Raw genomic sequence first — 19,391 nt, 5'->3', positions numbered from 1 at the left:
CCTTGTACTCAATCCTCTGTCAAGAAATACCCCTAGGACTTCCCTGGTGGTGCAGTGGTTAAGAATCTGTCTGCCAATGCAGGGGACACGGGTTCGATCACTGAGCTGGGAAGATCCCACATGCTGTGAAGCAACTAAGCCCATGTGCCACAACTACTGACCCCACATGCCACAACTACTGAAGCCTGCATGCCTAGAGCCCGTGCTGCACAACAAGAGAAGCCACTGCAATGAGAAGCCCGTGCACCACAACGAAGAGTAGCCCCCGCTCACCTCAACTAGAGAAAGCCCACGGGCAGAAACGAAGACCCAACACAGCCAAAGATAATTAATTAATTAATTAAAAACAAAGGTTCTTTCCTTAAAAAAAAAAAAAAGAAAAGAAATCACCCTAAAGTTAAAGTTATACCTCACTCAATCACAGACATGAATCTGTATTATGAGTTACTGGCATAGTGACATGTCCCGTGATCTTCAAAGATAGCTTTCTTTGACACCTGCTTGTAAGAATTTTGAAGGCGTTGAAGAAAGGTGGATTCAAAGTTCCTCATCAGGAGCTTTGCTGTCAAAGTTAAAGAAAGTTCATTCTCACTAGAACATAAATTTTATCCTCTGGAAATGACTCAGAGCCTGTCAGACAGAGTTTAGCCTTGAGAGTAATGAGGCAATCGCTGAGAGCATCAACCCTTTCAGGGGACCTGTGCTCAACTAAAACTCTGTTTGGAGGCATTGGGGTGGAGCTTGTTTGCAAATAGCAGCCACATAAAGCCTGGTAAATTCGAAAGGTCTCAGGGACCAGGCTGAGAGCTGGGAGCTGGGCACGATACGACACCTGTGATTTGTCCCTCACTATGGGGAAAGGCAGACTTCTTCACTCCTGTCTCATGCTATTTCTCCTCGTCCTGTTTTCTACCAACACCTCAGATTCTGCAGAACCGTAAGTCTCACCCAAAGTCCCTTCCTCAAGAGTCTGTTTTTTATTTCAGTCTCTCCCTTATATCTTTGCTTTGCCTTTCCTATTAAATGCTACCCTTCCATTCCTTAAGATATCTTAAAATTATAATAGAGTAATACATTTTGTCTTTCATCTATCTTACATTCTTGAAATAATGTTTTTCAGTGGGTCAGTAACAGTCATAAACACAATATGTAGTCATTAGGAAGCATGATTTGATTAGACACCAAAATCTCAGACTCCACCCTCACAGAATCATTCTTTCAGATGGAAGGTATTGACTACAAAAATACTTAAAATGTACAGTCAGGAGTAATTTAACTCATATTGTAGATTATATGTGTACAGAAAGTAATGAATGTGTTAAATTAGATCATGAGCATATAATTTGCAAAATCCATACTGTGGAAAACTGACAAAGAATTTGATTTATCCAACAAATAAAATGTCCCAGAAGGAGAAGCAGAGAGAGCCTATGGAATTAAAAAGATATAAAAGGCACATCAATCAATCAATCACAATGTATAGACCTAATTTTGATCTTGATTCCAAAGACATTTTTTAAAACATCATGACATTTTAATAAGCAGTTATAAATTTTTACTGGCTGAATATTTAAATATTTGTGATATTAAAATATTTTGCTAAATGTTTATGTATAATAATGAGAATGCGTTTTTGCTTAAAAAATAATCCTTTTCTTCTGGAAATACGTATTGAAATATTTACAGGTTTTGCTTCAAAATTATAATGGGAAAGGTGAAGTGGTTAGGTGAATGTAGATGGGAATGTGGCTGGGATTTAGGTAAGGCAAGAGTGTACATAGATTGTTGGATATTAGAACTGAGCATTGTGAGTCTAGTAGTTTATTATATTAATATAATATTGTGGATATTTTTGGATTCATTTTATTATTTTGTCTAATTTTATGTATGTTTGAAATTCTCCACATAAAACTTTAAAATTAAAAGGAAATAACAATAAAAGTTACAAACATTTAGAATTGAACAAAAATTAAAACATTACATATCAAAATACCTAATTTATTTGTTTAAATACCTGATACACATAGAAGTACATTTTATAAACCTAAACTAACTATATGTATGGAAAAATCAAGAAAGATTGTTAAATGGATGAAATGAGTTAGAAGAAAAGCTAGAAAAATGAGAAAAAAGGTAAATATAAAGAATGTTGACAGAGAAATTGTGAAGAACAGAAATTAATAAAGTGGAAGTCAACAAAATGATATAATCAAGAAAACAAAGAGTCAGTATTCTAAAGTTTAATAGAACAGATATCTGGTAAATTTGAAAGCCTCGATGAAAATTATAATGCTCTAGAAGAATAAAAAATTATACAAATTATCAAAATTGAGGTTAGATTATTTTGAAAAATTGAATAAACCATTGACCATAAATGAAAGTGAATTAGGAGTAAAAAGTATTCCTTCACTTACAAAAGAGAGTAGCGTAACAATACTTTACAGAAAATTTTACCAAGCTTTCAAGGAAATGATAATCCTTATCCTAAAAACACTATTTAGACAGCAGAAAAAGAATACCTATACAAATCATTTTAAGAGTTTAATATCACAAGAATCACACACAAAAAAGAAAAGAAAATTAAATATCAATCTCACTTATGAACACAAATGTAAAATGCAAAATAAAATATTTCCAATTTGTTTCAGCTGTGTATTTAGTTAATTTTACATTAGCTGCTTTAACAGTAAACCCTAAAACTCAGTGACAAAGCACAGTAACCCAAGCAGATGGAGGCTTTGTCATTTTCAATGTGTCACTTCCAAATACTCATCCAGCAAGCAAACAGTGAGAGTGAAGGCGCCCACAGGAAGTTTTAATATGGCAAACCTGGATATGATGTACGTCACATTTACTTATACTCCATTAGCCAGAACTCAAGTCGTATGATGAGACAGTCAATTATGTGTATTCAGAAGGAAAAGGAAAGAAACTTGGTGCAGAACTAGCCAGTCTCTGCTACAAGTCAAGTGTGTGTATGTGTATGTGTGTCTATGTAGCTATGTGTTCCAGTAATCTACCTAGAATGTAATGAATTAAAACAATAATTTATTATTTTTCTCTCATGGTTCTACGGTTTAACTGGGTTCACCCTACAGGGCAGTATTCTCTTTGATTCTCTCTTGCACTTGAAGTCAGGTGTTGGCTAGGACTGTGGTCCTCTGAAGATTCGACTGGACTGGGTATCCAGTATGGCTCCTCAGATGGCATGCCGTTCATGCTGGCCATCACCCGGTGGCTCACCTAGAAATGTTGACCAGAGTGTCAACACATGTCCTCTCCAGGTGGCTCAAGATTCTCACAACATGGCAGCAGGATTCCAAGAGACTGTGCCCCAAGTACGAGCATTCTAGGGAACCAAGGCAGAAACTGAAAAGCCTCTTAGGACCTAGCTTTGGAAGTCACATAGTACCACTTCCATCATTGACCCTTTTTCAAAAACAAGCCATAGGGCAAGCTCAGATTCAAAGGAAGGGAACCACATAAGGCTGTGAATACTGGAAGGTGTGGTTTATTGAGGAACAATCTTTAGCCACTAGCTTTCATGATCTTCCATAAGGCCCCTACGCGTCTGCATCTCTCTTACATGTAAAAAACACTCATCCGTGTGCCCTTCCAACATTAGATGTCTTGTCATATTATGACATCAGCTTCAGCCTTGAAATGCAGGATCCTGTCATCTAAATTAGGTCCAAGTACAGATGAGACTTCTTGGGGTCATCTGCCTTAATTTCAGTTCCTCAAGCATAGTTCATCTCAATCTGAAGATCTGTGACCTAAAGAGAAAAGTTATCTATTGCCACTCTGCTGGGGACAATCACAAGACAACTGTAACAGATATTTCTGTTCAAAAAAGTAGAGAACAGGAGACACACATCAGTTAATGGTCCATAGCCACTCTGAAATCTAACCAGGCACATGTCGCCAGTTCTCTAATTAGGGTTCAGTCTTGTTTCCTCAGAGTGCTTCTCTGTGGCTCCAGAATCCACTCCACACTCTAGTTCATCCTTTATTTTCCACGAGAAAGGACGTGTTTTCAGCTGAGATATATTCTCAGTCTTCTTCCTGTCTATAGAAGTTTGAGGGCTCTGAAATCTCTTTTCATTTTGAACTGTGTCTGTTCTTTAATGTCCCATCTGGCAGTGCTTCTGTTACTACAACTGTCTTTTAAAATGTCATGGGTTTCATATCAGTCTTAATGAGATTTATTCCATGAGACAAAAGCAACACCCACAAATCGCTCCAACACAGGCACCTCTACCTTAGGTCACCTATGAGGCTTCTGTGACCAAGACTATTAGAATTCCTATTCTCTAGCAAATACAGTTGCAGGGGAATATTCCTAAATTTCTTAAAGTCATTTTTCTGTACTTAAAAGTACCTGTTAGGCATACCCTTATTTAGTTCTGAATGTTAATGTTGGATGCTACAGTCAAAACTCTGACTTCATTTTTATTCCAAGGGTACATTTATTGTCCTGGATTTGATTTTTTTCATGATGCCCAGGAATAAATGTTAAAGAAATGTTTAAAACATGTATAAGAAAAACTTTAGTAATGAAGAACACAAAAAAGGACTTGAACAGATGTTGAAACACACTATATTTTTGGATAGGTTAAGTCAGCATTATAAAAATGTCATGTGTCAATTCTCCCTAAATTTATTTATAAATTTTATGTAATCAGTTCAAATTACATTAGGATCAGAGATGCTGATTCTAAAATTCATATTTAAAAAACCACACAAGATATGTAAACCTATATATATATATATCCCTGGTTCCTGGCACAGTGCTCCTAAAACCCTTGTATAAGAGTACTTGGAGAATCTTTTGTTCGAATATTGGGTCTTTGACCCTATGACACAGACCTCCTAAATCCACTGGAATTTTTTCGGTGATAGGGTATCTTTTCTTCTAATGAGGCAACTTTTAGTGGGCTCCTGGATAGCTTCAGGATGGGGTCTGGTCACCAGAAAAAGCAAGCCATGATTAGAATCTATTCCTGCTCAAAATAATGGCTTCAATCTCTACACCTCAATGTTCTGGGCTGCTGCGCCCCCTGCTGTTTCATCCTTAGGCATATTCCTCATTCATTTCAGTTAATTTGCAAGAAACTTATCCATTAATCTGATGAGGTTGTCTCTCATTTTCAGCCCTACTGTGGGTTTCTATCTCTGTCTTCACATCCTTTAAATGGGCCATTAGTAAAAGAAAAGGAGAGAAATGGATGCTCATTTGATTCAGAAGTCCAGTTTTGTTTCAGTTGCTATGCTTTTGGTCAGAGAATTCTCAACCTACACAACCTACTTGTGAAGGAATTTTATCCATTCATTTTTAATTTTTATATGGGTTTTCTTTTCTTTCTTTTTTTCTGGGGAGGAAAACAAATATTGATGTGATTTTATATTTGCATGGTATTTTAAACATCTCAGAGACTTTTCTATACATCTCATTTTATCTAAACTGTTCCAGAGAAAGAGCCAGAAGCAATGTAAGAAACTATTCCCCTTGGCCTTACTGTATACCATAATCACAAGGCACAGGTTTCACAATGGAAAACTTGGAAGAAATCTTTGAAGATGATCCAAAAGATCTGATTTAGAATGTGAGAAAGAATTTTGTATAAAACAACGGATTCTCAATCACAGGGATTACATAGGCCTTACATAGAAGGGCAGGTCAGCCAGAAGTCTAAGAATTCTCTCCCCAGTTCAGACCACTTTTTAAATTTCATCTTCATATTTTCCAAAGAGAGAAGAAGAAACTGTGTACTAGTCCTTTCTCTCAAATGATGCATAGAGTACCACTTATTACTATGCATTTTGATCCCTTTTTCATAAGGTCAAATATTGCTGATGCATTTTTTCATAAAGAATGGTAGAAATAGGAAACAAAGATAAACACCTTTTCCCAACATCTTGCTGCTCCCAGAAAAAACAGTTAAGTTTCAATGCTAGTGCTCTTTACTGAATCCTGGGATTAAAATTCCAGATTTCCAGAACCGTGTATATATATATTTAAAGCAGTACACGGGCCTCTCACTCTTGTGGGCTCTCCCGTTGCGGAGCACAGGCTCCAGACGCGCAGGCTCAGCGGCCATGGCTCACGGGCCCAGCCGGTCCGTGACATGTGGGATCTTCCCGGACCGGGGCACGAACCCGTGTCCCCTGCATCGGCAGGTGGACTCTCAACCACTGTGCCACCAGGTAAGCCCCCAGAACCATATTTTTGCTGGCAGAAGCAGAAAGAATATATATGTGTGAGGCAGTGATGGCATTATCAAACAAGGACCAAAGAAGAAACTGGGAGAAGGGTCATTTTATTCACTATTGTATAAAAAATTTATACAGAACAACATAAGTCTCTACATGTTTTTATTCAATAATATGAGGTTATGGAGGTACATACATATGAAAACAGGAATTTCCCAAATAATAACAAGACCCGCCTGCTCTTCCCTGTCCCTTTATCTTTTTTTCTTTTTTTTTTTCAAAAAAAAAGTTACACAAACAAACCTTAACTGAAAGTATACAAGCCCACTTTTCTTTTCCCAAAATAAACAAAACATCTCTCAGTTTTCCCAGCATTTTCCCCTTCCTAATGTGGAAGAATAATTTACTAAAGTATTAACCAGCGTTTTGGTTTCACTGCTGAAAAGGATTTGGAAAGAATGTGATCTGTGCTGATTCTTATCCTCTGGTATTTTTCCCTTCCCTGTTTCAAAAGTGTAGCCTAATCCTTGTGTCTTTTGCCTAAAGAACTTTCAAGGTTAGAAGCAGAGGTTGCTTAAAGATAACTTTGTGAAAACCCTGGCTACTTGGACAAATTACTCTAGGTGCTCCTCAGGAAGAGGAAAAAGAAGTCTTTTGCAGGAAGGTTAGAGGAGAACCTCTAACCAATTCTTCCTTCCTTCAAAACCAGGAGGTGGGTGGAGGTTTATGGGACCCAGGATAGTGGGCACCTGGGGCCCCTCCATCATTGTACCCAGGGTAAAAAAGCTCTGAGTTAAATGGCTGTGTGAGGCCAACTCTCGACCACAGAGCTCCCAGTCTCAGAAAATATTCCTGTGTCCAAATATAGTATAGAAGCAGCCAAGCAGCCAGGCTTCAAAGTGGCTGAGGGGTTGGACAATGGCATGGTCATATGAGGAGTAACCAGTTTCAAGCAAAGACTAAAGCAATTTCTGCAGTAGTATATTTCTCTTTTTTAAATTGAAGTTTAGTTGACCAACGCTATGTTAGTTTTAGATGCACAACACATCTGATTTGATACTTCTATACACTACAAAATGATCACCATGATAAGTCTACTTACCATCTGTCACCATAAAACATTCTTACAATATTATTGACAATATTCCCCATGTTGTACATTTCATCCTCATGATTCATTTATTTTCTAACTAGAAGTTTGTGCCTCTTAATCTCCCACACTTATTTCACTAATCCCCCACACCCCTTCCCTATGGCAACCACCTGTTTGTTCTCTGTATCTATGAGTCTATTTCAGTTTTGTTTGTTCATTTTTTTCCAAATTCCACAGGTAAGTGAAATCATATGGTATTTGTCGTTCTCTGCCTGACTTATTTCACTTAGCATAATATCCTCCAAGTTCATCCATGTTGTCACAAATGGTAGTATTTCATTCTTTTTATGGCTGAGTAATATTCCATTGTATTTATATGCCATATCTTCTTTATGCATTCATCTGTTGATGGACACTTGGGTTGCTTCCATATCTTGGCTACTGTAAATAATGCTGCAATGAACATAGGGGTGCATACATCTTTTCAAATTAGCATTTTTGTTTTCTTTGGATAAATAGGAATGGAATTGCTGGATCACATGGTAGTTCTATTTTTAATTTTTTGAGGAATATCCATACTATTTTCCATAGTGGCTGCACCAATTTACATTCCCATCAACAGTGCACAAGGGTTCCCTCTTCTCCACATCCTCACCAAGACTTGTTATTTTCTTTTTGATAACTGCCATTTTGACAGATGTGAGGTAACATCTCACTGTGATTTTGATTTGCATTTCCCTGATGATTAGTGATGTTGAGCACTTTTTCATATACCTGTTGGCCACTTGCACATCTTTTTTGGAGAAACGTCTATTTGAAGAAATAGTCTTTTGCCCATTTTTTAATCAGATGATTTGTTTTTTTGCTATTGAGTTCTATGACTTCCTAATATATTTTGGATATAAACCCTTTATCAGATACCTGATTTGCAAATATGTTCTCCCATTCCATAGATTGCCTTTTCATTTTGCTGATGGTTTCCTCTGCTGTGCAGAAGCTTTTTTTTTTTTTTTTTTTTTGCGATACGCGGGCCTCTCACTGTTGTGGCCTCCCCCGTTGTGGAGCACAGGCTCCGGACGCGCAGGCTCAGCGGCCATGGCTCACGGGCCCAGCCGCTCCGCGGCATGTGGGATCCTCCCGAACCGGGGCACAAACCCGTGTCCCCTGCATCGGCAGGCGGACTCTCAACCACTGCGCCACCAGGGAAGCCCTGTGCAGAAGCTTTTTAGTTTGATGTAGTCCCATTTAGCTATTTTTGCTTTTGTTGCCTGTGTCTTTAATGTCATATCTAAAATATCATTGTCAAGGCCAATGTCAAGAAGCTTTTTCTCTATCTTTTCTTCTATGAGCTTTACAGTTTCAGGTCTAATGTTAAAGTCTGTAATACATTTTGTGTTGATTTTTTTGTATGGTGTGAGATTTGTATATGGATATCCAGTTTTCCCAAAACCGTTTACTGAAGAGACTATCCTTTCCCCATTGTGTATTCTTGCCTCCCTTGTCAAAGATCAATATACTGTAAATGTGGGGGTTTATTTCTGCGCTCTCTATTCTGTTCCATTGGTCAATGTGTCTGTTTTTATGCCAGTACCATCTTCTTTTGATAACTATAGCTTTGTAATATAGTTTGAAATCAAGAAATATGATGACTCCTGCTCTGTTCTTCATGCTTAAGATTGCTTTGGCTATTCAGGATCTCTTATGACTCCATGTGAATCTTAGGATTTTAAGGGGCCAATTCTAATATCTTGTCGCTCAGCTAGTCCTAGAATTCCTACTTTAGAAATATATTGTCAGAAAGTTGATAAATGAAAAGACTTTTATAAATTTTCTATATGGCATTAGTAGTCTTTGCATCTTTTAGAGAACATAAAGGAGTTTCTGAGGGAGAAAAAAATTAATATAATGTTTCTTTCCTAAAATACCAGCAATGAACAAGTAAAATATAAATTTGTAGGACACAGCAAACACAGTGTTTAGAGGAAAATTTATAGCATTGAATGCATATATTCTTTAGAAAAAAATAAGCATCTAAAATCAGTAATCTAAGCTTTCATCTTAGGAAACTAGAAAAAGAAGAGCAGATTAAGTCCAAAGCAAGTATAAGAAAAGAAATATTTAAAAATTAGAGCAGAAATCAATGAAACTGAAAAGAGGAAATCAATAGAGAGAATCAATGAAACAAAAAACTGATTCTTTGAAAAAATCAATAAAATGATAAGCTTCTAGCAGGCCACCTAAGAAAAAAAGAGATGTGACATGAATTGCTAATATAAGAAATGAAAGAGGGGACATCACTAGAGATCTCACAGACATTAAAAGGATAATAAAGGAATACTAGGGAAAATGCTATGCCCACAAATTTAATAACCTAGATGAAATGGACTAATTCCTTGAAAGACACTTCTGCCAAAACTCCCACAAGAATAAATAGAAAATTCAAATGGACCTATATCTACTGAAGAGATTGAATCAGTAATTAATAACCTTGCAAAACAAAAACCACCAGGGGTTCACTGGTGAATTTTATCAAACACTTATGGAAAGAGTTACACCAATTCTCTACAATTTCTTCCAGAAGATAGAAGAAGAGGAAATACTCTCTAACTCATTTTATAAGGCCAACATTAACATAATACTAAAACTGTACCAAAATATACAAGAAAATAAAACAACAGACTAATATCCCTCATGAACATAGGTGCAAAAATCTTCAGAAAAAATTAGTAAATCAAATCCAACAATGTATAAAAGAATTATACACAATGACCAAGTGGTATTTATCCCAGGTATGCAAGTCTGGTTCAATATTTGAAGATCAATTAATGTAACCTATCACATCAACAGGCTAAAGAAGAAACTGATATTACCTGATATCAATAGATGCAGAAAAAGCAGCTGACAAAATCCAACACCCAGGCATCCAACCCACTCTCAGCAAAACAGAAATAGAGGGGAATTTCCTCAACATGATAAAAAAACATTTACTAAAAACTTACAACTAATATCACACTTAATGGCAAGAAACTAAAACTTTCCCACTAAGAACATGAACAAGAGAAATATATCCCCTCTCATCACTTCTTTCCAACATCATACTAGAAGTCCTAACTAATGCAATAATACAGTAAAAAGAACTAAAAGTTTCACAGATTGAGAAAGAATAAATAAAACTCTGTTCAAAGATGACATGATTGCCTGTGTAGCTATCTGAAAGAATCAACAACAAAAAAACCCCTCCTGTGACTAATATCAGATAGCTACATAGAGTGGTAATAATAAGGTTGCAGGATATAAGGTTAATATAAAAAGTCAGTTGCTCTCCTATATACCAGCAATGAACAAGTAAACTTTGAAATTAAAAACACAGTATCATTTACATTATCTACCCCCAAAAATGAAATAGTTAGGTATAAATCTAACAAAATGTATAGAAAACCTATAAGAGGAAAACTTATCAAACTCTGATGAAAGAAATCAAAGAAGAATTAAATTAACGGAGAGATATTCCATGATCATGGTTAGGAAGACTCAGTATTATCAAGATGATAGTGCTTTCCAATTTGATCTATACACTCGATGTAGTCCCAATCAAAATCCCAGAAAGTTAGTTTTTGGATATCAATAAACTTATTCTAAAGTTTATATGGAAAGGCAAAAGACCGAACACAACATCTAAAGAAAAGAACAAAGTTAAAGGGCTGACACTACCCAACTTTGAGACTTACTGTAAAGCTACAGTAATCAAGAGAGGGTGGTACTGGTGAAAGAAGAAACAAACAGATCAGTGGAACAAAACAGAGAACCCCAAAATTGACCCATATAAGTACTGTCAACTGATCTTTGAGAAAGAAGTAAAGGCAATACAATGGAACAAAGATAGCCTTTTCAACAAATGATGCTAGAACAATTGGACATCCATATGCAAAAAAAGAAAGAAAAGAAAAGAAAAATAAGGAATCTAGACACAGACCTTACACTCTTCATGAAAATTAACTCAAAATGTATCATAGACCTAAATGTAAAATACAAAGCTATAAAACCCTGGAAGGCAACATAAGAGAAAATCTAGGTGACGTTTGTTATGGGGATGACTTTTTTAGCTACACCACCAAAGGCACTATCCATGAAAGAAATAATTGATAAGCTGAACTTCATTACAATTAAAAATCTGCTCTGTGAAAGACTCTATCAAGAAAATGAGAAGACAAGCCACAAAGTGGCTTTTCTATTTATTTTAACTAGATACTAATTAAGCAACCCCTGAAGGAATTAAACTTAATTTCCTCACAGAATAAATAGCGTTTACCAAGATAATCCTGTTTATCTGTCTAGGCTTGTCTGTTTGTTTATTTTTCTTTCATTTTGTTTATTTTATAAACAGCACATGGCTACTAAAGTAAATGTTAAAAATGTAGCAAGCCACAAAAGAAGTTAAAAGTCAGCTCTCTGCCTCTTCCCTTCATTTTCTGAATAATCCAGCCCAACACCACTAGATGGGGCTAGGTAAGATAGATGTCACATGGGGTTGAAGAGAATTAAGACAGTAGACGGTGGGGTGTACAACTTGGACAATGGTGAGAAGAAGGTTCTCAAAGGAGGGCAGCCTGGCTCAAGCTGTCAGAGCCAGAGCAAGAGGGGGAAGGTGTCCTTATGGAGGGGTAATGTATGTGTGGGACATCAGAAGCCAAACAGAGGACATACGAATGTATGTACATGTTTATGTGTTTAAACATACATAAACTCTGCAGCTCTATTTGCTGAGAAAGCCTAGTAGGGACACCATAAAAATAATGGGCATGCCTGCAGCCCAGTTCTTGATTTCTAATGTCATTTGCTAAAATAAAAGAGGAGGAAAATTATAAGATGAGCCTGAAATATCTTGGGACAGAAGATAATTGCTCAAGAAGGATGAGGACATCAAAAGGACCCAGAAGCCAGCTTAAATGGACTTTTACTGGCCAAATCTGAGACTATTTGAGCATCAAAATAAATAATGAAATAACAGATGATAACCCATTAAATAAATTAGGAAAACATGACTATACTGGCATAAACAAATAAATAAATACATTTACATAGTCTGATAGTACCTCCCCATAAAATATTTATTAATTACAAAGGAAAAAATAACTTTATAGAGAAGAAGTCTGGTACATATCACCTTAATCAAGTGATTGAATTTAATATCACCCAAAATGGGAGAAATGGAAACATATGCCACCTGATAGTTACAATAAGAAGAACACAGCATCACCCTGGGATATCCCTGCTGAAGAGGTAGGACGCCTTCTGGACATCTTCTACCTGGATGTCTTATAACCACATCAAACTCTTGCCCTCTTCTCACTTTTCCTTTTCTCCTGTATGAACTATCTTGGCAATGGCATTATCATCACTAACTCAGCTAAATTTGCTCTCCCTACCTCCATTCTAAATCTTAATCTGAAGCACCATTATCTCCCACCAGTGCAAGAACAATCTTTTTGGTGTGACATCAGCATCGTGGTGGTGTGAGATGCTCTCTTTATCTCTCCCCTTCAATCTACAACCAGTAAAACATCCACAGCTAAACAAAGGTGCTTCTGTCCAACACATCAGGACATCAGAGAATTTCAAACATCTATACATCTAAAGGTGGGTGGACTGGGACACATAAAGGAGGCAGAGCCAGGGCAACACTGGAAGCAGTGCCTGCAGTCTTGGACCATCAGCCTTAATGGCTGAGCCCGCAGCCCCAGACAACTTGGTAGCATCAGGGGAAGAGGCGCACTGGCCTCCTGGCTGCAGAGGCACCCGCAGCCACAGGGTATCGGACAACAGTGGCAGCAGGGACGGTGACTCTGTTCCTCCAGCCACAGAGGTGCCTGCAACTCGATTCCCACACACACACAGTGGCAGCACCCATGACCCAAGAATCCCAGCCATGGCAGAGACACCCATGACCCTGGATCCCCACCTCTCCTCCCCTCACAGCACCAGAGCTTACAACCCAGGAGGCCCTGGATGTGTCAGAAGCACCTGCCATCCTGGTGCTCCAGGTGGTGATGCCAGTGACACTGGAGCAGCAAGGCACCCATGATCCTGGAGGCGAGAGCAGCGACAATGAGGGCACCAGACAACACCTCTGACAAAGGCAGTGGAGGGTGGAAAGTGCCCATTCTCAGATACAACTGGAGGCAGTAGTTCAGGTAAGAAAACCCAAAAAACTTGTGCTATAGCGCCACCCACTGGAAAACAAAAGAAAGTCCTCGAATTATTAACCTATTGAATCTTTCTAATTAAGTTAAAAAGAAAAAAGTTTTACTCAAAGAAGAAAGGTGTTTGCTACTTCACGTGTCCTGGCAGAGGAACAACTCATCAAGTACCATGAGGAGCCATGGTAACATGATATCAGAAAAGGGAAATGACGATGCTCCAGAACCAAACTTAAAGTCATGGAATATTGCAGTCTAACTGATAAAGAATTCAAAATAGCTGTTATGAAGAAACTCAAGGAGCTACAAGAAAACTCAGAAAGGCAGTTCAATGAGCCCTGGAATAACATTAATGAACAGAAGAAATACTTTATCAAGGAGATTGAAACTCTAAAAAGGAACCAAACAGAAACTAGAGCTGAAGAACTCAATAAATAAGATGAAGAATGCATTAGAAAGCACTGAAAATAGAGCAGACCACATGGAAGAGAGAATTAGTGAGCTCAAAGATGGAAATCTAGAAATGATACAGGTTTAAGAGGAGAGAGAAGTAAGATCTTTAAAAAGTGAAGAAATTCTAGGAGAACTATCCAACTTTAGTGCTTTTATATTTTGCAAGTATAAAATTATCTTGTATTTAAATAATGCTAACTTTTCCTTTATACTTATTACCTATTTATTTTATTTTGTTTTGTTTTGTTTAGTTTTATTTGTACTGAATGAAACCTGTAGAACAAACTTAAAGAGTAGTGGAGATACACTTTTTGTCTTACTTCTGAACACTTTTTGTCTTACTTCTGACTTACTGTAAATACTTTAATGTTTTCTTATTAAGCATGGTACTGACTTTCAGTGGATATTTAACTTTGTCAAATGCCTTTCTACATCTATGGAAATAAAATGAACTTGGTCATGGCATAAAATCAGTAATTCTTTAATGTGCTACTGGATTATGTTTACTAAATTTTCAGTTAAGACATTTAATTGGCATACATAAGTGAAATTAGTCTTTGTGTTATCTTTGCCAGGTTTGGAAATCAGTGCTATCCTCAGCTCATAAAAAGAATTTTGAGTTCCTTGTTTTTCTGTCCTCAAACAGTTTTGATATTATTGGATGTGTCATTGGTACTTTGCTCTAAGAAATTGCTCCAGCAGTGTCACACTGACTGTCATGTTTGTTCAAGTAATATCCAGGCCCCAGTTGTCAGTGCTTTCGTTATGTCAACATTTTACACCCGCATGAGTTCACAAAGAAAGAACCTCATTGCATTTTCAGGAAGAGTTATTTACCTTGAACTCAGTGTGTGTGCAATTAATGTTATGGATGGATAGACAGAAATAAAGGAAAGGAATAAATTACTGATAGCATAGGATGATGAAGTTGCCATTGTCTAATGTAATATTGGCAAGGAATCTAAAGAAACCATGATGTCCTTATAAAAAACAGAGAAATGTGAATTACATAGCTGTTAGTAAATTCATAGCTTAATTCACAATCAAATTACCGTCCCTAGAATGTTAATACATTTTAACTTGGAAAATGTTCTCTAATAGGAGACATCAAGTCCTCAATTCTTAGCTTTTTCAGCTCTACATGTTCTATCAGTGACTAAACGCACAAAAGGAATGCTTATCAGTTTTGCAAATAACTGTGCTGGGAAAGACAACTCTGTGGACATTGGAATCACATTTGAAAAACTGAATATAAAGACCAACATTTGCCAAAACAGTATTCTTTTATATATTAATTTTAGTCCTTTTTTCCTTCAAGAATTATTTATTGAGCACCTAATATAATAACTGGGCACTGTTCCGGGTATTAATACATATATATACTATATAATAGTATAGTAAATAGTAAATATATATGTGCACATATATACACACATGGTATCATATAGTTACATGTAATATATTTTATGTCATATAGTCACTTATATTTATATACAGTGTTCTATGGTCACATACATATGTGTAATGAAATATGCTACGAAGGATAAAAAAGAGGGTAAGGAAATAGAGGACAATGCGCAGAGGACTGCTATTGTAGTAGAGTAGTCAGGAAAGGCCTCTGTGCGGAGGCACTGGTACAGAGAAATGAATGAAGGAGAGGAGAAAATGTTATGCATATTCCAAGTGCCCCAGGAAGAGAAAACAGGGAGTGCAAAGGTCCTGAGGAAAAGCAGGATTTATGTATTCTAGAAACAGGAAAGGGACCAGCATGAGTGCGGCAGAGTGAATAAGGTAGGGTCAAGAAGTGAGAGAGAGGCATGGACGTATATACACTACCAAACGTAAAATAGATAGCTAGTGGGAAGCAGCCGCATAGCACAGGGAGATCAGCTCCGTGCTTTGTGAGAATCTAGAGGGGTGGGATAGGGAGGATGGGAGGGAGACGCAAGAGGGAGGAGATATGAGAACATATGTATATGTATAACTGATTCACTTTGTTATACAGCAGAAACTAACACACCATTGTAAAGCAATTATACTCCAATAAAGATGTTAAATAAATAATAAACTTAAAAAAAAAAAAAAAGACAGGGTCAAGCCATAAAAATGAGATCTGACCATGGGAGGGAAATAGCCAAATCCTGTAGGGTCTTGTAGGCTTTGATAAAAATTTTGGACTTTATTTTCAGGATCATGGAGCGCTGTTAGAGGAGTTTCCCAGGGCATGATGTAATTAGATTTTTAGTTTAAAGGATTTATTTTCGCTTTTGTGACAGAGTGGATTGTAAAAGCGCAGTGGTAGGGTCATGCATACAAGTTAGGAGACCCTTGCACTAGTAGAGGCAAAGGATGATGGTTGTTTGGACTAGAATGGCATATATGAAATAAAGAAAAGTGAGCATACTAAAGATATATTCTGACTTGCTGCTAAACTTCAGGTTGGAAGTAGTAGAAAGGAAGAAACCAAGGATGAATCCACATATTTTTGGCCCGAGCAATTGGTTTAATGGAGATACCACTTACTGAGAGGAAAACGACTGGGAAGAGAAGAAGAGTGCGATGTTTAATTCTGAACTTGTTGTATCAGGTGCCTATAAGACTTCAGTGGAGAGTCAGAGTAAGCAGTTCTAAATACAATTCTGAATCAGAAGGGAGCAATCAGGGATAGGTACTTTGCAATGAGAAATTGTTTGAGAATGAGAGTTTAAATAATCTCTAAATACAGCATTTAAAGCCCTAGGACAAGGAGAGATCCCTTTGGAGAGAATGTGACTTGAGAAGGGATGAAATTAGAAGACTGAACTTTGAGACATGACAATGTTTAAGTGTCAGGAAAACAAATAGTAAAAGACTCTGAAAATGATTGACAGAATCAAAGTGCAGGATGTTGAAATTCAAGTGAAGAAATTGCTTCAAGGAAGGATTTCAAGAACAGAGTGAGCAACTATGTCACTTGCTTCTGAAAGATAGAATAAAATGAGAACTGAGAATTGACCACTGAAATTGGCAACATGGAGATCACAGGTGACTGATGAGAGTCAGTTCATGAAATAATGGGAAAAGAAGTGGAAGTAGTAAGTTTGGACAAATACTGAGAGGAGATTTGTGGAAAAGGGAACAAAAAATGGGGAGGTAGATAGAGGGATATGTCTAGTCGAGAATTTGTTTTCTCACAGATGAAATATATATTTATATGCTAATGAAAATAATAAAGTTATGGTGTAGTAGAGAGAGGTAAATCAATCTAGTAATGAAGTTTTTGAGTATGCAAAAAGGAATAAGTTCCAGTAAAAAAAGTAAAATGATGGTTTGGATTTAGATGCATACACAGTTCACCCAGTGCAACACAAGAGAAGACAGAGTACACAGGTACACATGCAGATGAGCTTGGTAGTTTCAGCACTGGTGAGATGATCAGAAGTTTTACTTCTGATCGCTTCTATTCTCTCAGTAAATTAAGAAGCGATGTCATCAGCTGAGAGAAAAGAAGGCATTGTTTACAAAAACAATGACATGGGAGAGTGAGAGGATAAAATTACTTGAGCAATATAATAGCACTGCATGGAGGCTGTGTTTGTACCAAAGTCTATAGTCGTGAATTTAAAGTGAGATCTGTCAGCATGCTCACATGCTTTTCACAAGCCACATTCTTAATTTTGATGCAAGTGAATGTAAACTCCCCAATGGCAGAAACATATGGTCTCTGTTAACCACAGAACAGTGTCTGGTACAAAGTATGCATTAAAATATATGTGGACTGATTAAATAATATCCATCTTCTCCACTTGACTGCTTTGCTTCACCATATCCCAGTACTTAATACAGAGTCTGTTTCATAACAGGCTTAAATATTGACTGAATGGATGAATGACCCAATTAATCAATCTCTTTTTTTCCTTCACTTCTGAACTTTATACCCAACTCCCTACTGAACAGCTTTGCTGAATTTCACGAGAGCCTCAAATCCAACATATCTAAGACTCTACCTGATAGTTTCTCTACATCTGTTACTAGCAAGATCATCCACTAGAGCCCTAGTGAGAAACCTACAGTCATTCTCTATTTATCACCTCTGAAATGGATAAGTCCATAACTGTTTTATAACTTTCTGAGCAAAATAAGTGAAATACAGTGCTTAGCACAATGCCAAGCATATAGTACCTACAAATATTAGCTATTACCAGCTCTTAATGATTCTAAGATACACATCTTTTCACATCTCTTTAATCATGACATATTTTACAATCAGTAATGTATCATAATTTAATCAGATGAGGTTTAAGTAGCATATTAGATAATGGTGTCATTTATATCAATAGTGTATCAGGCAAGATAAAATGCAGTACTGTTAACTTTTCTCTGCAATATGCTCATCCATATTAAACTAGTAATTGAGTCATGTCCAGTACACTTCAAATCCATATTTTTCTCCCTCTCCCTATTGTTGTAAACTTACTTTAAGTCCTTGCTTTCTCTATCCATTTAGAATGAATTTTTCATCTGTCTGTGTATCAGCTAGGAATCCCTCTGGCAATAAATAACAGAAAAGCAACTAGCAATTGCTAAACAAATAGGGAAGAAGTCCATAGGTTGACATTCCAAGGTTGACAAAATTACCCAATAATACTGGCAGAGACCAGGGCCCTTTCTATCTTTTGGACTTGCTTTAGCATGCAGACCTTGATCCTCGTGCTTGTTGCCTTGTCAGCTCAAGATGGCCATTGAAACTTCAAGCATTACATCCATTTTCCATGCAGGAAGAATAAATAAAAACGTTCACTGGTGTGCCTACTGAAACTTGCTCTTTTTATTAAGAGAGCAAAAGTTTTCCATAAACCCCACCCAGAAGTTTTCCATTTATATGTCACTGGCCAGACTAAATCAAATAGCTACCCATGGTTTGAAGATGGCTAGGGAGAAAGATGCTGTGTGAGTAGTTAAGCCAATGAGCATTGTCTGCCATATTTTGGCAAATATCTTCTCAATTTTTGAGACTTAGCTCAAGAGTTATATCTTATTTATTTACTTATTTGTTTACTTATTTGTTTGGTTGTTGGGGTTTATTATTCATTTACTATTTATTTAACACCTAGCACCTAGCACATACCAGGTACTGTTATAGGCACTGGGGATACAACGATGAGCAAAATCCCTTCCCTTGTGGAACTTCCATCCCAGCCTTGACCTTTTTAAAAAAAATTTTATTGGAGTATAGTTGCCTCACAATGTTGTGTCAGTTTCTGCTGTACAATGAAGTGAATCAGCTATATGTATGCCTGTCCCTCCCTCTTGGACCTCCCTGCCACCCCACCCCCATCCCACCCATCTAGGTCATCACAGAGCACCGAGATTTCCTTCTCATTTAGGTCACCACAGAGCATTGAGTAGAGTTCCCAGTGCTATACAGTATGTTCTCATAAGTTATCTATTTTATA

The 19,391-nt window shown here is 37.0% G+C and overlaps 1 protein-coding gene and 1 long non-coding RNA gene across 4 annotated transcripts in view; one reads left to right on the top strand and one right to left on the bottom strand.

Annotated features, from left to right (window-relative positions):
- LOC112391755 (uncharacterized) overlaps positions 1 to 19,391 on the bottom strand; it is a 133,313-nt gene that overhangs the window by 22,531 nt on the left and 91,391 nt on the right. The gene's annotated exons all lie outside the window — the stretch shown is intronic.
- A2M (alpha-2-macroglobulin) overlaps positions 808 to 19,391 on the top strand; it is a 69,092-nt gene continuing 50,508 nt past the window's right edge. The window contains exon 1 of the mRNA XM_024733186.1: positions 808 to 937. Coding sequence (XP_024588954.1) covers positions 852 to 937 — 86 coding nt within the window. The 5' untranslated portion in view covers positions 808 to 851. The remainder of the gene's footprint in view (positions 938 to 19,391) is intronic.

The sequence above is a fragment of the Neophocaena asiaeorientalis genome, unplaced genomic scaffold (assembly GCF_003031525.2).
Source record: "Neophocaena asiaeorientalis asiaeorientalis breed wild unplaced genomic scaffold, Neophocaena_asiaeorientalis_V1.1 scaffold150, whole genome shotgun sequence".
NCBI classification, from domain to species: Eukaryota; Metazoa; Chordata; class Mammalia; order Artiodactyla; family Phocoenidae; genus Neophocaena; species Neophocaena asiaeorientalis.
Note: the sequence above shows the minus strand (reverse complement) of the source record. Positions and strands in the feature narration are given on the sequence as shown.